At 34.2% G+C, this 27,475-nt stretch overlaps 1 protein-coding gene across 3 annotated transcripts; it reads right to left on the bottom strand.

Annotated features, from left to right (window-relative positions):
* Positions 1-5,119: 5,119 nt before the first annotated feature.
* LOC116160267 (epidermal growth factor receptor substrate 15-like 1) lies at positions 5,120-27,468 on the bottom strand. 3 transcript variants are annotated; one of them, XM_031473434.1, is made up of 17 exons: positions 27,334-27,466; positions 26,843-26,887; positions 23,150-23,383; positions 22,929-23,105; positions 22,770-22,880; positions 22,329-22,714; positions 22,122-22,284; positions 15,713-15,865; positions 15,576-15,665; positions 12,218-12,280; positions 11,848-12,045; positions 11,611-11,799; positions 11,468-11,558; positions 11,352-11,416; positions 11,197-11,301; positions 10,891-11,148; positions 5,120-6,682 (listed from the first exon to the last, which is right to left on the bottom strand). In XM_031473434.1, the coding sequence occupies exons 1-17, from the start codon at positions 27,406-27,408 to the stop codon at positions 6,191-6,193; spliced, it is 2,895 nt and encodes a 964-aa protein (XP_031329294.1). In that variant the 5' UTR covers positions 27,409-27,466; the 3' UTR covers positions 5,120-6,190. The 3 variants fall into 3 exon arrangements, with proteins under 3 accessions (XP_031329294.1, XP_031329295.1, XP_031329296.1); XM_031473436.1 differs by having other exon boundaries at positions 6,540-6,708; positions 27,334-27,468; XM_031473435.1 differs by lacking the exon at positions 12,218-12,280 and having other exon boundaries at positions 27,334-27,464.
* Positions 27,469-27,475: the final 7 nt, after the last annotated feature.

Here is a 27,475-nt window from a genome sequence, read left to right as displayed (position 1 = left end):
TTCATGTTTTCTTATTTTCATCGCGGAATTACCTACTGGTCAAGGTTATCGCAGGTCTAGTTCTGTAATTTTCTACAAAATTATGGGATGTAACCTAATAATGCCTCGGTCTGACACTAAATTACAACAGTTATATAATTAAGTAATACGCAAAGGAAAGTCCTCATAGTTGAATGAAATAACCTACGAGTAAAAAATAAAAGGAGAGAACCTTGCATTAAAAGGGGACTTGACGGAAATGGATAAAAAGGAAGTGATAAAAGTGCGAGAAGAGTGGGGAGAAACGCATCATTATTGGCAGTGGTGTAATAAAACACAGCTGACATCGTCTCTTCTGTTTTATGATAAGTCAAGTCGACATAATTGACCAGCGCAAAGGAAGTGATATTTTGACGACTTCCGTCGCGTGTTATGCTATTTCCCACCACCGTTATATTCTCTTCTCTTATTTTTTACTCTTAGAAAATATCTCTCCTCACTACCCCTATTATTCGCAGAAATATATGCGTGGATTTGCGTACGCCACTGGCGTGTATGTTATAAAGTCAACCGATTTGCCCAAATTTCTTGTTTTTGGTGCAGGTTAACGACAGTAATGATGTAACTTATGGCTAACAAAATTTAGCTCATTTATGATTTAAATGACAATACAGTTTCAAAGGAATAAAAACGATCAAAATTCCTTCTAAATGAGTCGAAACATTCGATACCAATAGCATTCAGAATCAGTGGCGTAGCGTAGGGGGAGCGGTCCGCCCCGGGCGCCTCTTTAGTAGGGGGGGCAACGCTGGACATTTTTTTAATTTTCACTGTTAGGATCTCGTAAACCGTAAAACAAATTCAATTAAATAGGAAAAGTTATGAGTGAACTGTATGCTGATTAATTTTCCTATTCATAGTTTCTTCTAGCTCTACTAGTATAGCGAAGTTATGACTAAAAAACCAAAAATCTCAGTTTCGAAAATGCGCTGACAATCATTTATTTTCAAAGATATCAAAAAATAATGTTAACAAAGCTGTACTAATTTTTTCTCAACTTTCTGATGATGCTGAATTAAAATTTTTATGACTTGTGGTTTTCGAGTAAATCACATCAACTTCATCTGATTTCAAAGAAAGTTATACTTTGCCAAGATTATATTATCGTTGGGTACGTACCGGGATTTAAATTCAAAAGATTTCAAAGTAGTCAAGATTGTAATTTTCCATTTTAGACGTAAAAACAAATCTCCGAAAAACTCATCAATCTTTCACCACCCTTAGACCCTTGTACACGTCTTTATGGCTCTCAATAATAATTCTACTACGCTTTTTTTAATTTGAATGATCTGATCGTGACGTCTTCTTTGCTTCACATGATGTAAGCATCGTTTCTTATTTTAATAAACCAGCTATATACTAAAATTTAGACTGTCAACTAGTTTTTGAGAATGTAATAAGTATGAAGTAAACCCTCTTACCGACACTGAAGATGCAAACAATACCATGTTGACAACTGACTTGACCGATGGTCGGACAGACATTATTCCCCCACTCCTCTGTCGAACCTGGGCCGAGGTAAGAATTTTTCATCCATGGCAGAGATGGGAATTTCCTTAGATCTGTTTCAAACATTCTGCTGGCTACTCCGAGTTAGGTTTTCTTAATTCGTTAGGTAAATACCGGAGTAGTATAGAACAACTGAAGATCTTCTGCAGGGACACCTCTAAAAAGCATTATGCTGGTCACTCTGTAATTGAGCGTAAGCCTGTTGAGGGCCCAGTATAAGAGGGATAATAATTTAATAGGTGCAGATTAAAAAATCAAGCTGACCCGTAACGCACCATCAGGAGGCGTGACTGTGGCAGCCAATCCCACACAGGATTGCTTATTCAAGCCCGCCTAATGTGTAAACATTCATGTGTGAAATTGGTTACCATAGTTTGGCTGCCGCAGTGCGTTACTGACCTGAGTCATTAATTATGTTTGATTAATTTGAATGAAAAGAATTTAAGATTCAAAAATGAGTACAAACCTGCTTGGGTTTGTTCGGTTCCATAACATACGTTCTCACCATTATGTTTTCCAGCAAGAGTACTAAAAAATCAAGGGACATTGACAATAATAAAAACAATTAGACCTGTTATCTGCGTTCGATTATTATTAGGATTTATTATGCTTGGGTATGAATGCTTCTCAAATTTGCAATCCCTTTAAGTACTGTGCACTCTTGCTCGCAATGCATCAAAAATAGCTTACTCCTCTAAAAGATCTAAAAAATGAAAGTGAATGATGTAAAATACAGTTTGGTATTAATATTAACCGTCTAAACGGTACTTAAATCAGTCAGCTCCCACATAACAAACTATGTACCTACCATTACAATTTATATAATACTGCAAAAATTAATACAAAAACATGTTAGCATTTATAACTGTATTAGATGAAGATGTGTACTTAGTGACAGTGCGAATACTTACATTATGATTCAATGAAATCTTTAAAAATACATTGAGTATGAAGCTACACATCCAACAATTAGCAGCTAACCTACTCTGCATATTACAATGTATATTACATGTGTACGACTGTATGCGTGCTATATACTTAAAAATCTTTTAGTATGACGAAACAATTTCAGTCGGTTCAAATACATTAACTAATTTAAGTAAAAATATAAATACATATTCTAATACCTCGGAATTAACAAAGTAAAGAAAAATTGGGTGCTTATATATTTACACGTGCAACATTTATCTTAATAAATCTATGTAAACATAACACTCGGAATTGTCAGCAATAACACTATACACATTGTGAAACGCACATACATATTGTAAGATTACTGGGGATTCGTTTTCTTGATTTACAAAATATAAATTCGATACATATTGAACCAAATTACTTATTATGTACAAGTAGATAGGTATACATTATTCCCATATAATTTGTAAACATGGTTTCAACGAGAAAACATTTATGAACAGAATACTGCTAATACAGATTAAGCACCTTTATCTCGTTGCTGTGCTTTCTTTTGCAACATTGATTTTTATATTTATAATGTACGAAAAATAATAACGTTTAACCGACTATGAAAGTACAGTAGGCACATATATTATGTTTGGTTTTCTATAGCGACACATGGATAGGAAGAGTAGACACTATTATACAATTTGTGATCATTTTGAGACTGCATTTAACAACTTTTATACAAGACAAGCCATTTCTGTACATTAATAGGTAAGTACATCATAAGCACATGGCATTGTTAACCCCATAATCTCTTAGACTATGGGTGTAATAAGTTTCGATAACAAGTTGATCAACCAATTCTACTGTAATATGCTACCATCGAGTACAATTACACAATTAATATTGTCGGGAATTAACATTATTAGTATGTAGAAGAAATAAATGGCAACATTATGATAAGTAACAACTTTTTACATGTTTACAGTGATTGGAAGAATTGATTTACATTAAACTTTATATACTAGTTTTTATTTAGTATTACATTTAGCGAGTACTTGAAATAGCTGATAAAGTATCTCAGTTGGTCAATACTTCTATGATTGTTAATAACTGTCTTGATCTATGTAACATATATATACTTACTAGGTAACAATTGTTAATACATCAGATATGTTAATACGAAAAATGTCCTACAAATACATCAATTAAAAGATCCATAAAACACACTTGCATTTCCATACAGCGTAACTGTTAAAAAAATAGTTCAGTACTATAGCATCGATATCGGCGAAAAAGGTGAGTGAATAATTTCAAAATAAAGATCAAAGAACACAACTATGTAAGCGTAATTGTGGTCGGTGCATTCTGCTTGAAATCTCAAATGTCATACTAGAGCAATCCTACAAAAATATGGTACCTACTTTATATATTGGCAGCATTACGTGGCGTACTTGATATTTTACAGTTTAATATTTCCATTTAATTATTCTGTTTTTATGATTAGCCACTGAAACTTAAATTGCAATAATAGGATCCGTGTATATTTCTTTACATTTTAAATAAATACTGTGAATTTTATTTCAAGAAATACAACATTAATTAAATTGGACGTAAAACTAATATCCAAATTTTAAAATTAAATAAATTTGGTGCTCTTTTAGTGACGAAAAGTTGGTAATTAGTCCTGCAATATGGTAATACCAAATCCCAATTCCATTTTGTAGATTCAGAACCGAGGTAAAAAAATCTTGTTGAGAACTTTTAAGGAAGACTTTGTGAAATATTATAGAACATGTATGTGGAAAAGAATGAATCTTTCAACGTACAAGAGAGAGCAATGTTTTAATTAAGAACACGATAAAATATACATATAGTATTATTTGGAAGAAAGAAAGCAAGTAAACCCAATTGCGCATAGGAGTGTATAGAATATGGACCAAATAAAGACATGCATCGAAAAGACTGTTATAGGGACAGCAGCAGATTGGTAAGATATTGATTACAATAAACATCAGATGGTGCTTGAATTCATAAAAGAAAAAAGTTTGAAAACTAAAAAAGCTTGAAGAACAAGTAAAAAAATTTCAACTGAAGAACTACCACAAAATCAAGGGAAGGAAAGAATAAAAGGGAAAATGTAGAAATACAGAGCGAAGACAATCTAAAATTGTTTGTAACCGTAATCTACCATTTCAATTTTTATGATTTAAAAATTTTTTTCAATAATAAACTTTTACATGATCATTTTGCGATAAATCCTTTCCTAATGAGTTATCTTAGTAACACGTTCCTATAGGTATGTTCAAAAATTTGAATTGCTACAACAGCAGTCATAAAGTTTGATATTATGTTCATTCATTTTAACACAAAAGCTATCAAATTATGATTCCTTCATTACCATAAAAAACTGGCTATACTATAACTATAAACAATTAATTGATTAAGCATTACAAATTATATTACAACCATTTTCATTTAATGTAGTTTATACCACTAGTTAGAAAATATTAAACTGTAAAACACAACTAATATGTATATCCTCAGACTGTCAGGTATATTTAGGACCTCAACTAACTCATATTAGGCACATTATAAATAGTTAAACGCACAGGAAACAGTAAAAAGAAAACAAATAAAGTGTGAAGGAAATAAAACTGAACACAAATAAGAACAAAACATAAAAAAGATATATTCAAATAAATACATAACTTTACAACTTAACATTAATATATGTACATATCCTTTGTACATTAAAAAAGTAAACATTATGTAACACGCTAACTAATCACTTGAAACTTAACAGAAAACCTATCTCAATACTGACAAGGCATTTTGTAGATTATTTGCTTGTTTCGCCTATACATCGAAATGCTTCATAAACATTATGGCTATCACATATCCACAGTATGAAATATAGTAAAGCTAAATACAAAACTAGTTTTAAAAACGTGTTTCACATACTCTCCAGGTACTGTAATAAAATAAATGAAACTATACCTTAAATTCATTAAAAACTTGTCAATCATTCAACACGATCAAACTCTACAACACCTACAGGAAGAACCCTACATCTAAACATAACAATAGATATTTGTAACGCACAGAATTAAAACGCTGATATGTAATAGCCTTTAGTAACCATATCAATTCAAGTAGATTATAATGTAATGGTAACACATCAACATCTACTTCAATAAAAAAAACTTTCAAAATGTTACGTTCAGTTGGTTATTGATTAAAAGTATAAACTGATGTTTGTTATTTTTTCATCTTTGGTAAAGTAAGTAGTCTTACATGTAAAGAACTTAAAATACAGAATTATCTCATAATACCGTGTTCGTTTGGATTTTCCGTTCAATATTAACACTTAAGACCATTGTATACAGACAGCTACTCAAAGCGATATTTTGGAATGGAGATTTAGAATAGCATCAGGCGGAATGAGCATTACAAATAATGATGAAATTTAAACCGAGACGATTCTTAAGACTAAAAAATGTACAGATGCATTATTGCCATTTCTATACTCAATCTCCACACTTCCCAAGATATGTGGCCTGAGAAATTTTAAAAAGATTGTGCATAATAATATATGGTTAACGAATGCCAAATGTAAGAAATTATAGCAATAAAGGATATGTGTAGTTTGCATAACGAATGCAGAATAAGCCATAATTTACTTAAGTTCACGAACAAATACCGCTAAATTTAGTTTTTCTACATCACCACTCACCAACTAATTTTTCTGTTGTTCAGCCTTACTCAACGCTATAGCTAATTCTAAATCGGCTTGTTCCTGTATTAGTCTCTGCTTACGTAAATCCTCATTCTTTTTACTCTCTTTAGTGGCCCATGCAACTTGATCCTTTTCCGAAAATCGATTCAAAGGAGCAGAAGCACGGCCACTGGAATTCAAAAACGCATCGGAGGTCGCCAAGGGTGCGGATTGACGTCCGCTTAAACCGGATGACTCCCCCCGGCTACTTCTACCATCTAATTGTTCTGTTCCGAACGGATCAAATTTACTTTCCAAAGGTTTAGATATATTCGAGGTTGATACACTACGGGCGTCGAGACTACTAGTGCTTTTACCAATATCAGAAGGCTCGTCGTCGAAGGCAATATTGAATGGATCTTCGTATCGATAGTCTCGAAAGGGGTCATCTGTGAAATCCAGGGTCTTGTTTGTTGAACTTGTATTTGAGGTTGTGGTCGGTTTATCAGAAAACTGAAGAGGAGACGAAATTATTAAGGCTGCAAAATTAGGGTTTTCAATGTTAGTAATAATCCTCGGTCACCGCTCCTATAAATGTTATTAATCACGTCTACCTACGCTTGCCGTGAAACACACAGCCTTGCAGTGCCTTGGATAAATAATAAATCGTGCAACTAGAGCATAATTTGTAGCTGAAATAATAAAGCAAAGACATAATGATAATTTCAACAGATCTACTACCTTTATTAATTTAAAGCGGTAGGATGCTTAGGACAGGATTTCACTTTTATGTGTAAATTAAAAAGTAATATTTATAGTAGAGTTGTTAGGAGCACAAAAATCATGAATAATGACACTATGTACTATAAACCTAAGTTGTATAGGAGAGACCCCCAAAAAGTTGTTCTATAAGGCCCAAGAGCAACAATTTTTGGAAAAATATAATTATGCATCTTTTGGGCCAACGTCCTTAAAAACATGACACTGATTTTCATTGCTTGCTGGATAAGTTTATTTCATAACTGAGAGATAGTAAATATTTCCTTAAATTAAAGTAGGCCGTATTATTGAGTATTAAACTGACCCACCACAAAACAAAAAATATTATAAATACGATGGTATGGGGCTGTTTAATGTTCTGTGTGAAAGAGAAAGACACAGTGCAACAGCTCCTCGTGATGTAGGCATCAAATGTAAGAGAGTACGCATGCGGTTTCTCCATGTGATGGAAGACTGATAACACTATGCCGTATACCAAAATTCATTTTGGAGAATTTAGTTTCTTACTCTGATTTTAGATTGATTTTGTTTGGTTTATAGATGAGCGTAAAAGTTAAAAAATGTTAATTACATCAATTTTAAGTAAGAGTAGCCTTGACTTAATTTTTTAGTAACCCATTTGCAATGTTTGTTTACATATTAAGATTGCTAAAAAATAATTTTACTCACTAAACAGATGGGCGAAGATTGTTCTTATGTGCAATTGACAAAAACATGTTACTTTGCAGTGTTTGCTAATAAATAATTTATTTACTTTTCAATGTGTAAATCGAAATCGATAGCACATAAAAACGCAAAAACAAATAAATTATATTAGCAAACACCGCAAGATAACCCGTTTTTGTCAATATTTTTTTAAAATTTTAATTTATTTATTTATTTGCTCAACAGATAATAATCCAATTACAGGACAAAATGCACAAATGTGCCTAAGCATAACCAGTGGCGGCTCGTAAGCTGCGTAGAAGGTAGTGCCAAATTGTGTCCCCCTCCCCATTATTTTAATAGTTACAAATTTTTATTTTCATATTATTCCAGTTATTTAGATTTTGAGTATAATTCGAATATTTATAATGCAAGTGACAGAAACAAATCTAGCCCTTTAATTTCTTTGGAGACTTGTTTCATAAGTATACTTCAAGTATGCATTCCAGTAATTCATTTTGTGTTGTTTTAGATGAGAATTAGCGGATTTTTTTTGACAAAAAATCGTATGGAAAAGTGTTACTTTTTTCACGATTTGTACTATCCGTTTCCATGGCGTTTAGTCCGATCTATAAACAATAGCAACATTTTATTTGCAGTTTTATTAATGAGGCCGAAGTATCATTTTCAACAATAGTTGTACAAATAACTATTCAAATCTTTATCTAAACAAGTACCGAAATTTATTAATTCCCTGAATACCTACTCCTTTATTTTCGGATTTGTCGCTATTGTCGTGTCCTCTTAAAGAAGATTCAGACACATTTCGTTTTCTAACAATATTTAAGTCCGGTAACGGCCTGTTTATTGCTTTATTTAAAGTCTATCTACCAGAGAATGCATGCAAAAAGGTTTATTTAAATGATTTTTTAATTTGTGTATTTTACGTAACAATTAATCTGGGAAGTGTAATCTTACACAAAAATAAAAAAAAATGTTTGACTTATTACAACTGAAACAAGGAAAACGGCGCAAAGCATAGTAATACCCGTACACATTATTCAATTGTACTTATGAGCCAAACTTCTGATGGCTCAAGTTGTACGTATAAAACGCTACTTCGGTTTCGCTCCTCCCACCCCTCTACTCCCCGCGGAAGTCAACACTTGTAGGAAAATACGAGCCAGTTTCAGTTTGGCACGGCTCGACCGTATTTACGTCCACGGATAAGCACAAATGAATTATTCTTAATTTATCAAATCATTTACTTTTTTGGTTTTAAGTTTTAAAACACAATTATGTACTCTAGTGAGCACAATTAATAATAGTTAATTATATTTTAACAATTGATAATTAGCAGGTTCCTTGAGGTAGTGCCATGGCTCCTTGGCTCTTTATAGAGAGCCGCCCCTGAGCATAACAATAACAACCCCAATACATAACAAAAACAAAAAACACAAACAAAATACATTATTACAACTAACATATAAACAATGGAAACCTTCATCAAACGTACTTATATGGGATCTTGTACTATAATAACAGAGCTACAGCAATTTGATGCAAAGTTGAAAAATCATTTTTTTAAAATATCTAGCAATTCATGAATATGTTTGACAAAATAAAAGGTGAACTGATCAAGACACATAAAACTGCAATTTTTTCCCCATTTAACCTAATTCGTATCTCTTACACTTTCCTAAATCAAGATATCATTAATTCTGAGAAAATACACATTTGAAAATTATTGGGTGCCAAGGTTATATAGGAGTAGAGTCCAAATCATTTTTTTACTAATTACTGCAAATTCATGAAAAAAAGACACTTTCAAAACAATGATTTTTTATAAACACAAAAATGTTTATTCATAACACGATTTTAAATTCAAAAACAAAATGTTGATTTTGCACAACAAAACGGTTAGTATTACAAAAAAATTGAAAGTTAACAAAAACGTCGCAAATTGTTTGTTATTTAATTTTGTATAGATGCATTTTTCTATAACAATTAATAATAAGCCAGATAATTGCAAAAAACATAATATAACCGCCATTTTTTCAATATGGTGGCCGAAGCTCCGCCTATATTTTTAAGAAACTTCATATTTAAAAGAGTTCAGCAATACGAATATTTTAAGCCATAAATCAGTTTTTTGCGAATTAGTTCAGGGTTAAAACCTATTTTATCTGGGCTAAATAGTAAAATGGTGAACAAAAGTAACACCTTCCATATGATCTGGTAAATTGATCACCATGCAAAAAAATTTACTTGCAATGTAGTAACCAATAATGAAGTTGGAATACGCCTGCGCAGAAACTGAAATTGTGTCAATAAAATTCTGTTTTCCATCCGCTCTATGCAACTACTAAATTAATTTGGAAAAAACAGCTTTACACATACATATTCTAAGATCTCAAACTCACAGACGGACGAAATTCAGGTATAAACAGTATCTTTCTTAAAAAGCAAGCTAAAAAAATAGCCAACTGTAAACTGTAAAAAAAACCTATGAAGTTGCAAAGTAGAGTTAATATCTTAAGAGTCTTCTTTACCCAAGCGCAACTTTTTTACATTATAGTATATAGACGATTATAGTTGCAAGAGACAAGATGGTATTTTTGCTTTGTCAACTCCTGTCTTGGTCCTTAGTTAGTTCCCACCGACACTGAGCAGCGGCGCCACTTGTTACACTGAAATTGTTGATTTACCGCCCGCCAAGATACAGACTTTATTTACAAAAAATATGATTTCATTTTTTGGGGTAATGTTTAGAAGGAACTTAAGTTCTTAAAAAAAAATTTTTTTTGAAAAACAACTAGAGTTTTTATGGCGGGCGCTCTTATGGAAATTTACATTGGGTGCAGTGGGTACAGAAGACTCTTAAAAACCGTTATATTGTTCATATCTCATGTTTTCTCAGGTAAACTCGCTTGGTTGACAGTAGTTAAAAAAATACTTAGATTTCATTCTATATGTACACAATATTTGAGCAACACTGTCGTGCCATGCACAATAATCTTTTCTTGATTATGCAATATAGTTTTAAGATGAAAATCTTAATTAGTAACCAGCTCGAACAATAATTAGTAAATCTTTTATAGAAAGTATTATAAAACTTGTTAAAAAAACAAATTATAGAAGGGATATTGTAAGGATAAACTTACCTAATGGTACTTACAGGTTTGTTTTCTACACATTGGAAAGGATAGGTTAAGGAAATGAGGTTATCATACAGCACACTGACATGACAACACTAAAAAACCGTTATACACTACACCCTCTAATCCGAATCTTACCTTAGAGTCAAAATCTGCAAAATTTGCAAAACCTCCCCCACCGGATGAGGAAAAGGGATCCGAAGAGCCAAAATCGTCCGCTTGCTGTTTGGCGCCAGGTGGTGCGGGACGTGGTGGTGCAGGCCTGGGAGGAGGTTGTTTCCCTTTTTTAGGAGGCAATGCGGGACTAGGGCTAGTAGGTCTAGGAGGAGGTGCGCTATCTCTAGTAGGTGCATGTAAAATGGCAAACGGATCACACCCAAAAGGATCCTTCGAATTCTAAAATTGCGACCATCAATTAAAGCAACTAACTAAGCATCAACATACTTCAGTATTTTGGACATTACTCTCTCCTTCCTCTCCAAAAGCAACAAATGGATCAGTTTTAGCAGGGGCATTAAACGAATTGAACGGGTCTGATGAAAATCCATCCTGCATTATGAAAAAAATTAAGTAACTTTACTAATCAAAATTTTACTTACAGTCTTTGTAAAGGCAGCATTGAAAGAATCGTTTATACTAAAGGCATCTTGATTTTTAAACGGATCTAAATTAAAAAGTTGTTAATTGAAAGCTAGTCAACATTTTAGTCGCATACCTGATTTAAATGGATCATCTTGAAATGTCGAAAAAGTAGTGGTCGAATTACTTCGTTCATTAAATGGATCGTGCTTCTCCTCGAATCCGTTCTAATAAAAAATAAATGTAACATTCTTAAATAAAAATTATAAACGCATTTACTTGTTGCGATGTGTCGCCGTTTACGAGGCCAATTTTATTATATTTTGAATCTCTAAACTCAGGTTCAAGTCGAAGTGCCGTGTCAGGTACGGTGACGACATCAGAAGCATCTATTGCAGAATCACAAGTTGTTATTGCGTCATTCATTTGTCTAGTTTGTTCTTCTAGTTGAGTTATCATCGCTTTCGCCTGAAACGTTTTATGAAATTTACAGACTAAAGACGCAAGTGGACTCACTTGACTAATATTAAGTTGTGTATCACTCAGCTTCGTCGCAAGTGAATCTAACTTTTTTACATGTTCATTTTTCTGATCTTCCAGTCTTTGCTCTTCTTGTCTGAGACCTTCTAGTTGCTGTTTTTTACTTGACAGTTCCGATTCTTGTGTCGCAACTGCTTCCGCTTGCTCAGTCGCTTGTGTTCTCAATTTGTCAACCTAAAATTTCGAAGTATACTAACCGTCGAAAAGCAGCAAGCGCAAAACTATGTACAGACACTTAAAACAAAATCTTAATGTGAAAGTTTACACCTCAACCAAATGCAACAGCAATGCAGAGCACATCAAAAAGTAGAAGTATATACAAAATGAACAAATATATAAGACGTACCTTTCCTTCTTGCTGGGCTAGTTCAGTATTTACCTCCTCCATTTCCTTGTCAACTTCGGACCACTAATAATTGCAAAAATAAATGCAACATGCCAATTCTAAACTAATTCTACAAACTCAAATTTGCAAAATTAAGTACAATAAATCAAAACAAACGACATGACATGGTATGCTTGTGTATCATTACAGATTGTTTCATCAAGCTCAATTATAATATTTAGACTCTCTACTCTTAGTATAATTTTCTACAGGCATCAAATGTATTATTTGTACTGTAGCGCCGTTTTGAGGATAGGCAGACAAGATGATGGCGAGAGAAGGAAACAAATTAGCCAAATTCTTGACAGAACAGCTTCCTAGCCCAAACCAAAAATCGCGTTTAGAAGTCTTCAAAAAATAGTAAGTGTAGGAAAAAAATGTTTCCCACGAAATTGTCCGATGTAAAATAAGAATATTCAATAAAAAGTATGAATTTCTATTTGAAAAAAATAGTTGCCCTACAGTTGACCCTTAAGGGACAGTTATGTGAAAATGTGCATAGCAGAGAGATTGGCAATCTACGGCTCTTTTGATGTAAAGTTCGCATTTATCTAAAAATAAAACTAATTCATCTTTTAATTGGTGACATATGTTTACCTACTTTTTAGAAATCTTTTCTTTTTTATTATCACAGCCGAATCCGCTGTATAAACATGTAATTGATTAATGGGGACGAGAGCACAAAAGACAATCGAATAGCGACATAAAATAGTGATAGTTCCATTTGAAAAAGAATAGTTTATGACACTTTGAAGTTTGGAAATTGTACCATTTCCTTGTGAACACCCTGTATCACTAAATCCAACTTTCTCATTATCAAAGTGGGTCCCTTTACTCGGATTAACAATATTAATATTAACAAATTATTATCTTATCTTCAAAATCAAGGAGGCTACGATTCATCAAAGTGAGACTTTCTTATGGGAAATTATTCAGAAAAAAATTAATATGTTGGCAACGTTGACAAAAAAATGAATAGGTTTCCATAACTTATAGAGGTTAACAAATGACATTGAAACAATTCAAAATATACAGGGTGTTCTATTTAAAAAAATGAGTTATTTATAGACACCGTAAAAATGGGACACCCTGTACAATCAAAAATAATTTCTGTAGATGTGCAACGATCTATAGTTGACATTTGCACAAAAGATTTTTTCTGTGGAACTTAACTGCAAACAGCCTCCTCTGTCATCTCAATGACTGTGGCTACTATACGCTCAGTGCAAGAAAAGTTCTTATGCATAACATAAAGAATCTCTAGTGACAGCAGGGCTGCCCTGCAGGCATTTGGTCACTGTAAAATTACCTCTAGGTTGGTTTCCGAACTAGAGCAAGTAGCAAGCAGCAATACTTTTGAGCTTGCTGGAACAGAAAGTAAGGAGAAAGCCGATAACTCAGCCGGACTGGTCTCAAAACTTAAGACACCTAAACCCAGCACAGAGCTAGGTGGAACATGATGGTAAATTGTTGCCAAGCGAGAGAAGCCTTCAAAGAACCATCTTGCAGCCTGGGGGTTGATTTTTGGCCGTACGTTTCCTTAAAACGTATACGTAGTCGTAAAGAAACGTATATTTGCAATTTTTGACCATACGTTTATATTGCGTATACGTTCAATTGTGTTCGTTTTTCTGCGAGCGAGTAAATGGCGTTCGCAAACGCTCGCAACTGACGTTTGGTGGGTTATGTATTGGTTAGTGTTGAAGTTTTGACTCTTGAGACTTGAAAGGTATCTATTAACAACAATGGATGAAGCTGTGAATGTGTTTGTAGTAGACAATTTAGAGAATGCCGAACGCAATTATCGCCCGAATAGGAACCGTAATCCTTGCAACCCCATAGAAGTCTTAAATGAAGCACAATTTATCAAAATGTATCGGCTACTTCTTCCCTGCTATTATATCGGGGTGTTTTTTTAGCAAACTCCACAAGCCACCTTTTTTGGTTTTGCGTGGTATTGCACCCTCCCTTTGGCGTGTCCATCGTGTTTTGAGTATTCATGCTAATCAGTGCCTAAAATATTATTATTCTTTAATTTGAAATAACTGAGCAATATCTTCACCTAACCAGCTACATAAGCTCAAACCCAAACGTCAAATAGTCCGCTTTAGTTCTAATCACGCAACAAAGGCGACGTTGTCATATGCACTGTACGTTTCGGTTCCAAGCAGTTACGAACAGTAGTCAAAAATTGCATTTGGAAAACGTATACGTTTTTAAAGTCTTCGCATCTAAGCGTATACGAATAGATGCGACTGGTTTCAAAAATCGACCCCCTGGCGCGTTTTTGCATAGGGCTATAAAGGAAAATCTTGAGGTTACTCGTGGACATACTTTCTGGGCATTACAAACTAAACAAAACAAATGTTTTTACATTCATTTATGAACAAACCATCTGCGGGTAACTAGATCTTGCTGAATTTCTCTTTTGTCCTCTATCTCATTCCATAAAAATCCATTATGGTGTCTATAAGAAATAAGAATATAGTAGCCTGTAGCTTTCACATCTAGTGTGTTATGGAAATACTGATAACATTCAGATTCTCCAAAAGAAAAGTAGATGCCAATGGGGACCGTCCATTTCCAACCATTCAAGCTAGGGAAAATACGTGAAATTTCAGTTTTTCGGTGATATCTCAGTTATTTTCCAAGGTTTTCAAAAAATTTCAAATGCGTTTTTTTAGTCACGAAAAAGATGGGTGACCCACGAGTTTGAACCACCCTGTACGTACAGACAAAAACAATTTATTCTTTAAAAGTTGCTTGAAATGATATAAAACGTCAACATTTGATGAAATTTTAACAATTTTTGAACATGAACGGGTGTGTATAAAGTATAACCTTGACCTATGGAAGACCATTCAGTACAAAAAGACTATTAAAATCCTACTTTTAGACTCATTACTTTTAAACCACTCTCGCCACTCTGTATACTTAATCAAAATTATTTTTAAATTGTGGTTTCTGTATTTACGCTAAATTTCCAAGATTTCAATAAATTTCCCTCACTATCTGTAAGTTTAATAATGCTCAAGTTTTTGGCAATATTGCTAATTTTTGTTTAAAATCATTGGATTAAAAATTCAACACAACACTGTAGGTGCACATACATACCATAACATGCCCCAAAGGTAAACTGTAAATGTCACACTATCACGGATCATTTACAACTTATCTAAAGTAAGTAAAAAGAAAGGAAAAAAATTAATGTGTTTAGGTACATAACGCATATAGCATTAACATTAAATGCACAAAACAAAACAATCACAAAAGCGCAGCAAAGCAATAACGGCACATGTCAGTTTCTCTAGATAGATACCTGTAACTTTAGATCGTTTAACCTTTTTTGAGCTTCTCCCTTCTGGTTTTCTAATTGTTTAAGAGTGGCAGCTAGTGTATCTAATTCACTCTGAAACGATACAATTAATTACCTTTAGCTACACTACCTATACTTACCTGTAAACTTTTTATCTCTCCACTTTTTATCTTAATATCAGCTTCTTTTTGGGTAATATCTGCTTCTAAGGCAAGTTTTTCTCTTGATAATTCTTCAATATCTTTACTAATCATATCCAATTCCGGATTTGAATATGGAGTATTATTATTTTCCTAAAATAGAATCGTCTGCACTTTTGTTCGCAATTTAAAAACAAAAAACAGATAGTCATAATCACATTCAGCCAACTATACTTCACCAGCAATCCTGTTTTATTACATTGACAAATGTGTCATATATCAATCAACATGAAAGCTAGCGAATTAGTTATTATTTACATTCTTCTCTCTCAATGTTCAGCGTTATTCCAATCGAATTACAAAAAAATGCTAAACAAAGCTAAAAAATATTACAAAACGAAATTTAAACATCAAACAGTGAACATAATGGGCTATGACAGTTCGGAATATCCTGGTACGAGCCAAAAACATCGAGAAATCAACAAGCAAAAGTGGGATGAGTATTACGAGTGCCTCAAAATACAAAACTCCAATTTGGGAAGCACCAACTCTCTAAATCCTTCTGCTGTTGTCGGTTTTGAAGGTGGGCTTGTCAGGTTTTCACCATTACATTCAGTAAGACATAAATTACCCAGTGTTAAAGTTTTGATTGCAAGGTTTGCCTGAGTCCAATTGAGCGAGACAGTATCGAATCAGTGGAATGGTTTTGGGCAGCTATAGAGAGCGAATCACTAGTGCCAGTCGAATATACAGAACACGTTATTTTAACGCCGGATGACAAAACGTTAACATTGTACAAATTGGAAGAAAGTCAGAGTGGGCAATACATATGCAAACTAGGAGACGCGTTAACAGCACCCTACTTTTTAACTGTAATACAAAGTACCTCCGAGATTATAGAGGTTAGACTAAAATACCGTTACACGTAGTTAAATTGTTAAGGAACATGCATTTGTAGGTGCACGCCAATTCTGCAAGAACGGGGCCATATCCAACCATACCAAAGTACATTCCAAAGTACAATTTAGTACTAGATACAGTATGGGGTGTATGGTCACATTGTAATAGGTGCGGAAAAGTGGGAAAACGGCACAAACTAGGCTATTGCGTTATTTACATAGGCAACAATCAACCAAACAAATTTGTAAAGGTAAAGTACTTGAACAACAATGTAAATTGTACGTACAGTGCTTCTACAAAGCAACCAAAAGGTAGGAACAAGGAAATTTTCGCATTTATTTAGGTTTTTCGGGTGTAATTCTACAACTGTGCAAGTTTAAAATATCAAACTTACATCAAAAATTTATCAAACCACAGTATATATACAGTGTGTTTGAGATAAGAAATAATTGAGGTGACCCTCTTATCTCAAACACACTGTATGTAAAAAATTTTTCAATTTGGTCAGCACTATTGTATACTTTTGAAGTTAACACCGGCATAATTTCTCTCAATTCCAGCGCGACACAGATAATGAAGGAAAATTAACGGATGATGATGAAAATCAAGGCGAAAATCTCTATGATGTATCACAGCAAGATTTAGAGCTATTGACCATTTTTGAAGGTGGCGTTCCATGCCTATCACACATCTTACCAAAATCACTTAAGCGATTGCCTCAAGTAAAAAACCGAACTAGTGAAATAATGACTGGCTATTGCAAAGTAAGTAAACTATCCGTCAGACTAATAGACTATCTCTTCAGTAACTAAAACAGTCAAAAATGTGCCAAAAAGCTCTTTTTTGACAAGATTTCTAAAATATGTAAGAGAGGGCGAAAGCAATCTGTATAGCTTCTTACACTACATGAAATAATTTCGGTTTTTCTGGCATATCTTCGGAAGTAATTGGAATTTTATGGTTTTCTTTAAAGCATGATAATAACTCTTTAATTGCGGATTATTTCTCTAATTTGATCATCTTCATATCTTCTATGGCTTCGGAGATCTCCATGATAGACATCCTTATCTTAAATACAGTGTATATGATCGCGATGGATTCAAATGAATTTCTGCTTTTGTTCTCTATCTCAGTCCCTAAAAATCCAATAGGGCGTCCATAAGAAATAAGCAAGTGCTAGCCTGTAGCTTCTGCATCTAGCGCGTTATGGAAATTCTGATAACCGTCCATTTTCGACCGTTGAAAGAAGAAGGGAAAATGAGAACAAAATTTAACATTTTTAGTTTTTCTGTACTATCTCAGTTATTTGCAAAGATTTTTCAAACATTTCAAATGCGTTCTTTAGTCCCAAAAAGAGGAAACTTGGCCCCATTTACTCTACACTATGTCTCTTAACGTTATGGAGATTCCAATCGTGAGCCACGAATTTGAACCACCCTGTACATTCCACCAACCAACTAAGTTAATCACAGAGTAGTTTCTATAGATACAATAGCTCCAACAATTGTTACCTTGGATATTACCCACAATTAAGTTTAACTAACCAAGTATGGGTTCTAATCTTGCAAATATATTAACAGCTCTACTAAAGGAATGGGAAAAGAATACAGCGTGTCAATTTTAAAACTTGCAGTCGGCCATATTTTCCAAACTAAAGAAGATATTGAAAACCGTTTCGGGGGTATCGAGGGGAACCAGAATGACGTTATGAGTGACAACCCCCCACCCCCTTAACCCCCTCTTCAAAACTTCTAAATGGCAACCCCACACTTGTGACACATCGTTGAAAAGCTACTGAAAAATGCTTTCCAGTGGTACCAATAAAGTCAATATTCATTAAGACAATTTAACAAAAATAATTAACAAAAAAAAATAAAAATTAAGCCATGCCTATGTTCAAGATTTGGTCGCTAAATTCGAAAAAACGGGATCTGTTATCAATAAAAAAGAAAGCAACCAAGATTACTTAATGAAGCAGCTCAGGTTGAAGTTCTTGGCCAATTTGTCATAAATCCCTCAATGTCAACATTTAGTTTTTTTTGTTAATTATTAAATTGTTGTTAAATTGTCTTTAATCAATAATGACTTTATTGGTACCACTGGAAAGCATTTTTCAGTAGCTTTCCAACGATGTGTCACATGTATGGGGTTGCCATTTAGGATTTTTGAAGAGGGGGGCTGGGGGGTTTCAAGGGGGTAGGGAGTTGTGACTCATAACATCATTCTGATTCCCCCTCGATACCCCCGAAACGGTTTTTCGCGATTTTCAATATCTTCTTTAGTTTGGAAAACATGGCCGACTGCAAGTTTTAAAATTGACACCCTGTATAAGGGGCCCATAATAAGGCATCAAGTCTGATATGCGGTAATGTACTACACAAAAACAGATCGAGAGCACTATACAAAACATAAGGACATTTTAAAAATATAAAACAGGAAAGAATTTTGACTAATGTGCGTATTTACTAGGCATCCTGTATTCAAGATGGTATTTTCCAAGTAAAAAATCGAAAAGGAGAAGTGATTGAAACTGCAAATAATTCTGCCGGAATATATTCTCTACTACAAGGTATTCCATCTGTTGAGCCTGCAGTTAGTCGTCAATTGCAGTTTGAAAAAACAGATACCGATATAATCCTCACATGTCCAGGGTATGGCGCACATATTAACTATATATACTCTTAATCTACATACTTATTAGTTATTACTATTACCACAGCCACTTACACAGAATTTTAGATCAGTTGTAAGGGGAAACACTGTAGTGTCGATATCAAACAAACTGACTGTTTTGCATTTAAACATGTCAAGGAATTGAAGATTACCATATCTGTCATTTCCATTCCATTTATTTGCGCGATTTAGTTGTTACCAATTTCCCCAAAAATCATTCTATCGGTGTGTTATGAAATATCAATCCTATTATTGCAGTAATTTAAACTCGGACACTCCAATGCAATGGCAACTAGGCTCTAAGAAACTAATACCGGAGCTGCTTGCCCGACAATCAAATGGTCGCATTTACATAAGCGTAATGGACAAAATATACATAAAACATACTAAAGTGGAGGACAGCAATATTTATAGGTAAAATATTCATCGCAATAACGGTTTTCTGAAGGGTGCATTTTCATGTAGCAATTTACATATATATTTAGCTCTCCTTGAAGTAGTTATTTAAATTTGATTAAGAAAAATTTCGCTTTGAAGCTCTCTGTTTTATGCGACAAAGGTGATACGTTTTAGCTGCTGGCAAAATAACGACCTGGTAGGTACAATACGATTGGTAGTGGAGAAACGACTCAAAATGACATTCAATCATCACATAATGCTCTTGGGAATGATTGTAATATTGGCCGTTTTTATTTATGTATTCGGAAAGGCATTTTTTGGAAGAAAGTACGCTGTGTAGTTTATAAATTACGAATAATTAACTTTAATTACTTATGTATTTAAATAAATAGATACCTAATCAATATGTAGTATGAGCTCAAGCAGAAAGTACATAATGAATGGAGCATTCAGCTGAAATTGTTGTTTACATGGGAAATCGTACTTAACTTGAACTTCCAAAGGTGACTTGACCGCCACTCATTTTTGATCGCGACCTTTATTCCGACCCAAAAAATTCCAAATAACAATGAACCTTATTGGACTAAGCTAAGCGCGGATATTACAGGTGAGAGAGAAGTGAAAACTAAGAGGGCAAGCTGTCTCTTACGGTTACGTATCTGATTGGTTCTTTCAACAGAAGCGATCGCGATTGCATTCAAATTAAAATGAAAGAACCAATCAGATGCGTAACCGTAAGAGATAGCTTGCCCTCTTAGTTTTCCCTTCTCTCTCACCTGCAATATCCGCGCTTTTCATTGATACACGCAGTCCATATTATATGTCAATGCAAATCACCGAACTACTAATACGACCCATCAAATACCTAGATATTACACTGGACAATAACTCTGGATATCCTATAAAGGGCCAAAGTGGAAAAGTAAACAGGAATGTACATTCACGTAATTAGACCCATGCTCAGGTATCTCAGAGCCGACAGACTCGTTATTGCACTCTAAAGAGAACACCAGTTTCAGAAACATTCTTTTCTCTTATTCAAAAGTCTTTTCCGCAACAAATACCAATACTGCAAGCTGTACTGATGTTAGACAGAACTTGTTGCATTTGTTGTTTCATGGCTGCCTTGGAAAACGAGAAAACGGAATTCAATAGCTCAAGACTAAAATTTTATAATAATAATTGATTTCCGAGTTGATGTCATACCTTCCATCTTCTTGTAGTCTTAAGAACCAATCACTGATTTCATTTTTTTATCATGGTTGAGTAGCGAGTTTTATGCCCTTTCAAATGATGTATCATCACAAGGTAGGAGGTGTCATTTTAAATTTCGAAGTGAGGTGGCTGAGGGATGAAACCTAAAAGTGTCTAGGTGCCATTTTGGAACTTTCCCCTCGATATTTAAATCGACGTGTTTCCAATCAAAGCAATAATCACCTCAGGTCAGGAGTTAAGCGTGGATACTAATGAAATGAACACACTGTACAACGAGCCCCACATTAAATGGCAGCTAGTGGGACAGCTGGAACCTCACCAATCGCACCGATCAATGTATTACACGGTTATTATTTTGTCTAAAACTGTATTTAATCACAAAATCAATTCACTGGCAGCTCACGAGCTGTCAAACTAATTAGACGTAACCTAAAATTTCTACGGCTTTTTCTCATTCAAAATTTTGTTGCTCATACCTTATTAAATAAATATGTTGTATAGTCCCCTTTGCCAATCATTTCGAAAATCTTCTCAGCTGTCAGGACCATTAGAGAACATTGGGTACAAAATTTCAGGCAAATTAGTCTGCTCTTTACAAAGCTATAAGTTATTTAATAAATATCGATTCTATTGCCGAAAAGGCATTTGCCATTTTCAAATCACCTCCAAAAGCTTTTCAGCTCTCGAAATCCATACATACACACCCAAACATACATTTTTAAAAAGCACTTTTTTGGATTCCTGAAACCTTGAATTTGAAACGAAAAATCTGGTGAATCTCAAAATCGAAGTTTGGAGTGATTTCAATCACCTCCCAATTTTTTATTGGCGAGGTTAAAATATGTCTAAATTGAAATTAATGTTCCAATTCAATTAAAAGAAATAAATATGGACAACAATAATAGCATGCACAATCAAACAATAATAAAAATAACAATAACGAAACACAACAGTAGTACGAAATGTGATCAAACATCAATAAAAATAATCAAGAAAATATAAAGGGTAATAAATACACATGTACAAGAATGTACATAAATAACAAATAGCTCAAAAAAGAATAACAAAAAACTGAAAAAAGTCCACAATATATACACAACAAAACTGTTTTCTACCCCTCTCTGATGACATCTTAAACTTCCCAAAGTTACTGTTAAAATATTGACACTGCACACATTTTTTTCACACGTCATGTCGATACTCAAGCTCTTTAGTTACTTACTAGGACATCACATTGTTTAGATGATCTAAAACTAGGTGGCACCATTTCTGGCGTAAGTGCTATGGGCGGATCCATCCCTTTAAGACAACGTGCCACGAACCACATCGCCAAAGCAAACTGTTCATTATTCAATTTACCACTTTGTTTAATATCACATAAAGCCCTAAAAACTGCGATTACCAAATGAGAAATTGAGTTATTCCTTACCAAATGTGTGCTAGTATTGCTTGCGGTACACCCGACTGTAAAAATACATCCTTAATTTCTTGGCCCGAGACAAAACCATCCCTATCAATATCGCTTTTAATAAATAGCGCATCCGATATTGCTTTTTCATCTGGAGTAACAACCCATGGTATGACAGGCGCTGAAGCCGTAGTTGACGGCATAGGAGGTGGTCTACTTGGTGGTACTATTGGTTCGATATTTGGCGGCGGAGGAGGTACCTCAGGTTTAATTCCATCAATGCCTCTTGGTATAATCGGTGTGGTCATAGACACGGATTCTTTTCTTTTCGGAGGTGGCATTAATTCGGTAGGAAGAATATTTGGAATTGCGTGCTTTTCAAGCGCCTTATATACTAGATGCATTGCCTAAAATCGCAAAGTTAAAACAATGCGATATACGAGACTTGGACGGTCCCCATACCACAACAAATTCGTGCCGATCAAGCATGCCATCTTTATCTTGATCGGCGAGATCCCAAATTTTTCCTAATGTATCCATTGGTAATTTGGAATCCATCAAAACACCCTTCACCTACATCACAATCGTGTTACCTACAGAGACACGAAGTTGTAAACTTACTTTATTGCCTGGTATCAAACCATTCATGGGTCTTAAAGAATCAAATAACTTGTCATATTTTTCCCTTTCCGTCGGTTTAATTGTCCAATCAACACCAGCGGTTGGAGGAACAGAACTAATTAAAGGAGTATTGCTTGGAGGGGGAGGTTTAACAGGTTTTGGAAGTGGAATATCGCCCTGAAAGGTCAATAATAATAACCATAACGCGTATGACGGCTTACCATTTTTGGAGGAGGCATATCGAGCATGATATTAGACAAATTAATATCGCGACCTGCTTGAGCCAGTGCGACCAATTTCAACGCAACGAACATTCCCGCCTTGTCCAAACATCCGCGTCCGCCCGGATCAGATAAGTCCCACACACGAGAAAGCACTACATCACTGAGTCCAGATCGTTTGAGAAAGCGCGCCGCTTCCATGGCACCCACGGTACCGAATCCATTGGGATCAACCTATAAATTAGAAACATTGTTATTTAAATCCACATTCTGTGCATTTCGATGAACTTTTTTTTTATCAAAAATTAATTCTGATACCTGTGTCAATTTGGTCAAATTCGAGAACATGATCTCGCAAAAAGTTTCAAATGTTATACAGTGCGTTTAAAATTAGAGGGTCACCTCAATATCTGTTTTATTTGGCGAGATACGAAAAATTTGTGTAGTAGTAGTATATGCGTTCATGAAAAGGGGAGTCGTTTTGTATTTGAATTCGGCAAAGTATTTAAGTAAAAATCTGGTGGGACAGCGGCATTTTTACTCAAATTTTCGAAGAGAATCTATGTCGATCGAGCGCTATCGTCGGTGCAAATTAACATATTGTGACCGCGAAAGATTTAATAGATCGCGTAAAAACTTTTAATTAAAAGTTCGAACCGAAGACCGTATAACCGCCGTGTATGGGAGAATCGTCCCCGCAATCGGAGACAGCGCCGTCATTTTTAACAAATTTAACAAACACGGGTGCCTTCTAAACTCGCTATGAGCTGCCAGCAAAAGTAAATTAATAATACGTACTGATTTATGTAGAAAGGCTGCTATAATTTTCAAATGTGGATATTGCGGACCGTTACCGCATTAATAAAGAAGCGAACCATTTCTCGTTTCACTGCATATTTGGATTAATGTATTACCATTTAAATAAATGGTTACTACGAAAGCGTTTGGATACAAGGTATAAAACACTCCGTTGTAGAGGTAAGTTACATAAAAAACCAATTTATGAATTAAAACACATCAAATTTGTTTATATGAAGTACAACAAATTTATGAATAAAACTAGCCATACACAGTGAGGTTGATCTGCTGGTTTGGAATGGCGCGGTTCAAACGTACAGATTTGTTTGTAAGTGAGTGGTTAAGAGCGTGCTAGATTTAACTAGGGCAGAATTGTATCAGTGACGCATCAAACTGACATTTATCCAAGTAATGCTAAAGCACGGTTTGATCGGGAATCAAATTGCGTCAACCATCTTTCGAAATTAATTTTCAACTGGTAATACAGGGAGGTCCATTTGTATTGTCTAAGACGTTCCACCATCCAATTTTCCAAATTGCTGCTGCCTTCCAAAGGAGAAATCCAAATGACAATTGGAGAAAATTTCCCTCGATAAAAGTTCCTTTAAATTTTTGTATCATCTAAAAACAGGAATCGATCGTTTTTGGGGATTTTGTATAAGGAATTTGCATTTGAAGTCATTTTTAAATTCCTGAAGAGATTGACTTACACGGGTTTATCCTGTGAACAAATTTGTGAATTTTATTTTAATTATAAGTACACTCAGGCCAAAGATAGTGGTAATTTTATTTTTTCCTTAATGGTAAATTTACAATTTCAAGTCCAGTAATGCCAGTCTTTGGTGTGGGTTTTAAATCTTGTATTTTTTATCCAGGAAGTGTATACATTTGTTTTGAATAGGAATTTGAACCAGGTGCTTGATTAAGTACGAATATTAAAAATCCTGATATTTAATTAGGGGATCGCCAAGGGGATCACGATGCAGGTATTAAAAATTAAATTTGTATTTGTTGCATGAATTACAACAATCTTATTTTCAATAATACAATCAAACTGAGCTAGCCGTGGTATTAATTATTTCATTACAAAAGATCTAATGGTACAGTAAAATTTTTACCAGTGTCGTAGAAATTAAATTTTATTTTAGGAGCGCAGGGTGGTCAACCGCTGTAAGTGTAACTAGCCAGTTACGGTAAGGAAGGCGCGGATAATTATTTTGAAAAATTAATTTCATTTAATATAATGCAAATTTGCCAAATTATATCAATAGTTAACGATGTCGAAAATGACATGCACCTGTTTTGACAATTTCCCAACAAAAAGTACTAATTGTTTTAATTTTAGTTCTTCAGCGAAAACTCCCTACTCTCACGCCAGTCCTCCAAACAAACGACAGCACTTTATTGAGGTTTTTGATAAAGCTCGCAACACTCGCTACTTAATAAATGTAATTTTTTTGCAATTTGAAGCAGCTTTGTTTATATTTAAAGAACAGTGTTGTTCTCGAATGCAATATTTAAACTTTGTCTTTTTCTTTACATTGAAAACATCTTTTTTGCTCATATAATCTGATCCAACAGTACAAATTAACTGAAACTCATATTTCAAGCCCAGAAGGCTTTTGTTTCATAGCCGCCCTATTTTTTGGGTAAATCTTGCTTTGTTGTCAATTTTACAGTGGTAGCATTTAGTAGCTACGCAAATGTGCTACATTTATTTTTTCATAATGACCAGCAATTTCAAAATATAAAATAAAAAATGCAGATCCGTTATTTAAAAAAATAAAATTGATAATAGCCCCAAAAAACCAAAACTGTAAAATCTAATTACGCCAGCCTGTAGGAAAAAAAGTTGCGGTGAGAAGTGTAATGTGTGTTTCAAAAAATCTCTGCAAATAAAGTCACAAATAAATACAAAAGAAATTAGGGAATTTCGATTCTATCCGATTATCTCCAAAGTATTCGGAATTCCTCCACTTTCTAAGGAGCTGCCCCAAAATACACATTTACCTCCATTTAACTGACTTCAATTTCTTACAGTTTGTGAGACCCCAATGATCAATCTCAAATTTGGGACACCTTATATAAAAGTATGGCCGGTCGATAACCCCTCGGAGAAATGTCTTATAAAGATACAAGACATAAGAAAATAATCCCCACTTAGACAATTGTCTAAACTAACTCAGTAGTTTGTTTACTGATTTTGAGTCTTACATTCACATACGTATAGGTGATATGTTATTATCATGTGATCATGACCAATACAATTGCTCGAGCAATTGCTTACACTACAAAGTACGTTTTTTAGCATTCGTTTTGAATGACTCATTATAACCACGCATCTCGTAAACTATCTATACCTACAGATTCCAGCTCAAAGAACACAACAAGTCGTAACCTCCAAAATGATGGCATGAACATAAAGCAAATTTTTACATTCTGTGTATTTAGCTTCTGCAACTAGTATACAACATTCAATTCAATGACCGAGCATATTTGTCATGGTAGATTATTAGTACAGAGCAAACATTCTGTCAAAACTTTTCATTTTATGCTCAACTGTAAAGCATTATATTAAAAGCAAAGAAAATACACAAACAATTCCAAATAACACCCACCCTTTCACAGATAATGAATGCTTATCTCACATTAACTAAGGATTATAAAATAAATAATTCTTATAATCTTGTCTGTAACTATCACATGATTATCCACAAAGTAAATCTGATTTACGGATCTGTGAAAATAGGCATAGTAACAAAAGTGTATGAAAATCTAATTGTCCAATTAAGTACACCTAGTCAAATCTTAATTTAATATCTTCCACCTCTTGAAGGGTTATTCGACATAAATCTGAAGTATGAACATTTAACATTATTAATTGAATATACTTACGAAATTATAATACGATTCATATATGGCACTATTATTTCCGGCAACCTAAAAAAATATTTCATTATTTCACGATCTATCGAAAGTAATGTTAACGAAAACATGTATGATATAACCGACGACATGGAGTTGATGTTAAATCGAGTGTATTTGTAAAGGTTACGAATCGAAATGTCAGTGGTTGTCATTTTTAAGCACACATCAATAACCATGTTTGTGGTCTTAAATGATAATTTGCTCATTATTATTACATAATTAATAAGATTTAATGAGGTTTCGTTTACATTGCAATATAAGTTATGAATTATTGATGAAATTAAGGCTTTAAAACGCCGCCCACTGAACTGTCAAGAAAATACACACGAAAACTCCGGAATCCACGTATTTATTTACGCATGCATTTGTAGATTGTCGTCTTGCGGATAATCGTAGGTAAATTTTATAGACAAGAAACACGAATTTGTTGAATTATGTCAAAATTTTAAGGCAACTACCTGCGTTGGAGACGGCAAAGCAGCCATCTTTTCGAATACTGTTGAAAATCGTCGGTTGGCTAATTCTCTTTCCATCGTCCAATGACGGCACCAATCAATAACAAGGATTCGAATTCCTATCTGCAACGGAGCAACTCAAAAC

The sequence above is a fragment of the Photinus pyralis genome, unplaced genomic scaffold (genome assembly GCF_008802855.1).
Source record: "Photinus pyralis isolate 1611_PpyrPB1 unplaced genomic scaffold, Ppyr1.3 Ppyr1.4_LG1, whole genome shotgun sequence".
In the NCBI taxonomy this organism is placed as follows: domain Eukaryota; kingdom Metazoa; phylum Arthropoda; class Insecta; order Coleoptera; family Lampyridae; genus Photinus; species Photinus pyralis.
Note: the sequence above shows the minus strand (reverse complement) of the source record. Positions and strands in the feature narration are given on the sequence as shown.

What these genes read in the sequence shown, in the direction of transcription:
- LOC116160267 (XM_031473434.1), bottom strand. Translation starts at nt 27,408, where the DNA reads ATGGAAAGAGAATTAGCCAACCGACGATTTTCAACAGTATTCGAAAAG. An exon ending in CTAAACAATGTGATGTCCTA is followed by an intron (nt 15,866 to 22,121) that starts GTAAGTAACTAA and finishes ATTCTATTTTAG; the next exon opens with GAAAATAATAATACTCCATA. An exon ending in AGATGATCCATTTAAATCAG is followed by an intron (nt 11,417 to 11,467) that starts GTATGCGACTAA and finishes TTTTTAATTTAG; the next exon opens with ATCCGTTTAAAAATCAAGAT.